Source organism: Morone saxatilis, unplaced genomic scaffold (assembly GCF_004916995.1).
Source record: "Morone saxatilis isolate NCDOM2014 unplaced genomic scaffold, NCSU_SB_2.0 Contig14, whole genome shotgun sequence".
In the NCBI taxonomy this organism is placed as follows: domain Eukaryota; kingdom Metazoa; phylum Chordata; class Actinopteri; family Moronidae; genus Morone; species Morone saxatilis.
Genome location: NW_023339696.1, coordinates 17,310,333 through 17,315,532, shown reverse-complemented (window position 1 = coordinate 17,315,532; position 5,200 = coordinate 17,310,333). Strand labels below are relative to the sequence as shown.

The 5,200-nt window shown below is 43.1% G+C and overlaps 1 protein-coding gene across 1 annotated transcript; it reads right to left on the bottom strand.

The window, feature by feature from the left end:
* On the bottom strand, window positions 1–4,320 carry cnp (2',3'-cyclic nucleotide 3' phosphodiesterase). The gene is made up of 4 exons (XM_035655321.1): window positions 4,204–4,320; window positions 932–2,518; window positions 670–797; window positions 1–535 (listed from the first exon to the last, which is right to left on the bottom strand). The coding sequence occupies exons 2-4, from the start codon at window positions 2,478–2,480 to the stop codon at window positions 83–85; spliced, it is 2,130 nt and encodes a 709-aa protein (XP_035511214.1). The 5' UTR covers window positions 2,481–2,518; window positions 4,204–4,320; the 3' UTR covers window positions 1–82.
* Window positions 4,321–5,200: the final 880 nt, after the last annotated feature.

The window sequence follows — 5,200 nt, the reverse complement described above, 5'->3', positions numbered from 1 at the left end:
CTGCACAAACACACAAACCTTGCACAGAGTAAGCCTAAGTTTTAATTCACCAGTCATCCCAGCCACACATTCCCATTGCCATTTACAGTATGGTGCACTTTTGCTTCTTTTTCTTCTCAGGTTCTTTTTTGGTCTGCTCGAGCTCCTTGCACCCGTAGAAGCTGGAGAAGCAGGCTGGGGAGCAGATGGGCTCTCTGAGACTAAGCAGCCACTTTCCTTCGCCGTAGTAGGTCAGCGAGCCGAGCTCCATCTCCTCGACGAGCTCCCCCTGCTGGCCTTCCTGCTGCAGGGCCAGGATTTCGAGCAGATCTAGACCTGTTTGAACTGGCTCAACACCCTCTGCGCATCCTAGAGTAACGTGGGCGCGGCTCCCCAGGGGCAGGGAGGCAGCAGACTCTACCTCCTTTTCGGCATCAGCTGGCCACAGCAAAAGCTGCTCCTCTGTGAGGGACACTCTGGCACCAACAGTGCGAGGAGTGACAAAGAGAGCGCTCAGTGACAGCTCGAACACAGAACCATAGAAATCTTTGACAGCCTGGAGAGTGAAAAAAAGGGAAATATAAATAACAACTTCTTAATTCTATTGGAAGTGTTCTCTCAATGCATAAAAAAAGTGATAAATGATAATGCCTACTTACACATGTAGCCACCATTTTGAAATGTACTTACTGGATTCTGTGCATACTCTTTGGCACCCTCTGCTTTTCCATAGTCGCAGAATTTTGTAGTGCAATGAAGGGTCCCTTTGGCTTGAAAGTACTGCTCCAAATCCACCTCCTTCTCAGCTTTGCCTGTGACTGCAAATAGAAGGAAAGATGAGGTGTATCTTAGTCATGGCAATAATTTTGCACATGTAATGGTGCTTAAAAGATGCGTTTCTTACTGGTGCATTTACCTTTGTAGTAAATGAAACAACTTTAAATACACTCACAGTCAATCAAGTGTTTCTTGAAGGCCTCCAAGGTGTCCAGCGTTTTCAGGAAGTCCATTGAGGTGCACCTAACCTTGTCCTGGACCGAGGAGAGAAGAAACCAGCCATAGAAAAGAGGAAGGGACATTTCCTCAAGTGGACCTCTCATGGCTTCCAGTTGGGCCTCCTCTAGTCCGCGCTTGGTCTTCTTGGTCAGCTGCGCTACATCTCTGCTCCATTCAGTGCGTGGCTCCAAAAAGACCGCAACGAGATGGTGCTCTTCGGCAATCTCCCCCAGGCGGGCCAGCCGATCCTGGGTGTGGTTGGTGTCATCCACCACCATCAGCAGAGGGGAGGCTGCTCCTGCACTGCAGCCGGCCAACACAGCCTCATCCAGAGCCTTGTACCCGTCCACAGATGATTCTGGACTCTCTGGCTTCACGCCATGGTCATCAGCACAGATGACAGAGCAGTGGTCTTTGTAGGCATCAGCTATGGCACGTGCCAAGAAGCTTTTACCGCTTCCTGGAAGGCCTCTGAGGACCAGAAGGGTACGCGAGGTCCGCAGGGCATCTTTGGTCTGTTCTCTTTCCAGGAAGGCAAAGGACAGGGAGCCGGACGCAGGGACTGTATCCTCTTCCTTTTGAAGCTCTGCATCGTTCTTTTCAGCTTCTGGTGCTGCCTCAGCTCCCTTCGGAGTATCGGACTCAGCTGATTTTTCTGGTTCAGCTTCTTTCTTGTCCTCTGCAGGTTTCACATTTTCGATTTCAGCTGACGCCTCCTCTTTTAAAGTCACAGCTCCTGTCGGCTTTTCTGGGGAAACCTCTGCCACCGACACAGTTCCTGCTGGTTTTTCTTCTCCCCCCTCCTTTGTAGGCCCGGCTGCGACATTACTTTCTGCCACCCCCTCTTTGACAACCTCTTCTGCCCCAGTATCCATTGTAGTCTTCAAATCTGTAGTCTCCGTTTTCACTTGTTCCGGCGCCTTCTCTTCTTGGCTTGGTGGTTGTGCATCCACTGGTTGCTGCAGCGCTGCTGGTTCAGGTAATGTTTGCTCTTGTGGTTCAGCCTCTGGAACCAATTCTGCCAATTTCTCTGGCTCTGGTTCAGGGGCACTCTCTGGCAGAGGTGTTTGCACAGGCAAAGGTTCTGGGGCATTCTCTGGCACAGGCTGGATGTTTTTTGGTTCTGTGTCTAAAGCTGCAACTGGGTCAGAGATCTTTTCAGATGACTCATCTGGTTCTGGTGGTGCCACCGCATCAGACACAGACTCCATTTCAGATTTTCCTGCAGGCAAGCTGTCCTCAATCTTTATTTCTGTTTTTTCTTCAGCCAGTGTAACAGTTTCTGTCACAATCAACTCTTCTGTTTCTTTCAAGTTTATGACGTCTGTATCGTGACCGTTCACTGCCATCTGCTTAGTCTCTTCATCAGCAGCTGGTGGCTTCTCAGGCTCTGTGGATTCCTCTGGTGTCTCCATTTTTGACACAACCTCTTTTTCCATTACAGTCTCCTCTGGCTGTGGAGCGTCTGACGCATCTAAAACCTCGCCGCTCTTTTCAGTATCCATGTCTGGCTTAAAGTCTGACTTTACACACCACCATGTACCTTATACAAATAAAAAACAAAGAGAAATTGTTCATTTAGACCAATGGTGACTGAACCCAACTTTGTCCCCAGCCACTACACCCTACAGAGTGCAGGATCTTACTCAGTTACACTCATCAAATTGGGTCATAAAAAGGTAATTTGGATACATACTAAGGCTGGAAAAGTGCATTATTCTTATATAAAAGATTTGGTGCAACAACATCTCTAAATAAAATCTGGCTGACATGAACTGGATCCAGTTTTATCCTGGGCTGTGTAGAGTGGCCTATTATTAAACATAAATAATTTATTTAGATAAAACATGCATATTGTATTTAACTATTTCAAATAATAATAAAAACAAAACAGAAAAATTCAATTGACATGAAAAAAAAAAAAACTTGAATACACTCTTAAATACTCTCACTTCTTACAGAATTATTTCAGAGCACATGCCCTTATAGGGTAAAATCAAATACTTTTATGAGGACTGCAGTCATTATGTCTTAAACGGGAAGTTAGTCAATACGCCAGATTTAAGAAAGAGTAGAGTTGTTGGGGATGTGGGCTTTTTTTTTTATTAATATACTGCACATGATTTTTCCATAGATTTTGGCAGTGGCATAACCTTAAGCTATAATGTCCATCTTTGATCAGGGGTGTTGTACTCTTGAACATATAATAGGGGTGGTGGCACCATTTTGGCCACAGTTCAGCCAGATCTTTTTAATTTCCATTTATTAAAAAAAAACAACACAAAGACAATGGTTTACACAAGCATGACTGCAAGAGACTGTATTCAAAGCTTGCATTGCCAGATTAACTGCGTCAAACCTTGCCAACAAACAGACAAAGGGTACTTAAGAAAATGGGGCATCGCGGAAAAAGTGAGGGTTAGTTCACAGCACAGCGCCCTGCACCGTGTGGCAGCTTATTTCAAATATCAGTGCAAAGGTTTGTTACCAAACACTAGACTGAACAGATGTGTGAAACCACATCGTGTCATGAGACTGAAGGGGAAGCGCTCACAAACAACCCAATCTAGAGGTAGAGATAAACTGGCTAATTATTAAACTCACTTTTTTTTTTCCCCAGACACAAACATAACCGAAACCTAACAGATGCAAATTTGGCAAATACACTTCCACATATATTGAACTTCATCCGTTATACAAGGAAGATACAGTAAATGGCGCAGTGAGTGAAGAGGAGCTGTTTTTTTTTGTTTTTTTTTTTTGTTTGTTTGTTTGTTGTTTAAAAGCAAGTTTGGACGAAATACGTTACACATTCACTTAAAAAATAAAAGGAATTTTCAAAATAAATGTCTTACGTCGCGTCCAAGTGAGCTCGAATGTTGTTTTAAACAGAGAAAATCGATATAGTTTGTAAATGTGTATGAACAAGCACAATGTGGCCAGCCAGGCGGGGAGTGGCGTGCACCTAACGTTAGCACACCAGACAAAAACAATTGAGCCTGGCAGTCTGAATCTGGCTACACCATCACCAGCTGCAGCGCCACGTCTAAACAACTTGCATGGGGTTTTTTCCCGTATACAAGTCACTGCACGTTACTGCATCAACTTGTTTTCTTTTTTTTTCTTTTTTTTTTTTTTTTAAAGGCTGTTTTGTGTTTTAAAATAGAAATATGATAGAGATGTAGCATACTGTACGAAGGGCTTTTGTTTGCCATAATGTCAGCTTACCAGTTAGGCTGCAGTGGAGCTGTCGGTGGTGCCGCTGACCACGCGTTTCTCTCCGGATACAATGACAACGCAATCCTTGGCACACACATGCACCCGCTTCAAAAGGAAAATCCCCGGGAGCGCGCAACTGGGCGTGGCCACGGACACGCCTCTGAAGACCGGAAGGACGCCACCAAGGTTTTTTCTAAAAGGACTACATAACAATAATAATTTGTTATATATCTATAATATATATATATTAATTTGTGATGATTTAAAATAAATTATTAAACAGGATATAGTAAGAGACAGTAGGGATAATATAAGCTCGTATTTAATCAGGATGGGTTATTACTTTCCCCATTTTCATGGAAAAAATAACACCTAATACAAAAATGGAAAAGGAAATGTTCTCCAAACTATATCTGAATAATTTGAATTAATAAACTCCTGTCTGGTACTATTTTATTTTTAAATTAAATTTTATTTATCAAATGTATATACTTTTTTGTTCTTGCTTACTTTTTTTTTTGTGCATTTGTTTGTAAATTTAGAACTGATGGTGTACATCTGTGCTGAACATCAGATTAGTGTTCAGTTAAACTGCATGCCTGTTTATTTATATGAGAAACATTCAGTGTGAAGACACACACCTCTTGAGTAGGTGTAAATCACATCCCAAAAAGTAGGCCACACAGACAAAAAGCTACAAGATACAAAAGGCAATGTGTCAGGGACATTTCCTCAAAATGTAACACAATGCTCATAAGCTTTAGTTACACTGTCTCTGATCTACACACAAACAATGCACTAATAGCATAAACCCTTCTGGAAGCAGGGTGTGTAAATCACACCATGCATGCCTGGTGGTGACAAATGTAATAGTGGGTGTGACAAGGGGAAGTTCCCTGCAGCAAGTACAGCTATGTATAGGGCCAAAGGACTTCATGGTTGGCAGGTTTCAGTATGTATATAAAAGTGTTAAAAGTAATAAAATTCCTCTGTATTTTGTATATTC

Coding starts and splice junctions, on each gene's coding strand:
- cnp (XM_035655321.1), bottom strand. CDS start 2,480: ATGGATACTGAAAAGAGCGGCGAGGTTTTAGATGCGTCAGACGCTCCA. Junction 798..931: donor CAAGAAACACTTGATTGACT/GTGAGTGTATTT, acceptor TTCTATTTGCAG/TCACAGGCAAAGCTGAGAAG. Junction 536..669: donor AAGAGTATGCACAGAATCCA/GTAAGTACATTT, acceptor TTCACTCTCCAG/GCTGTCAAAGATTTCTATGG.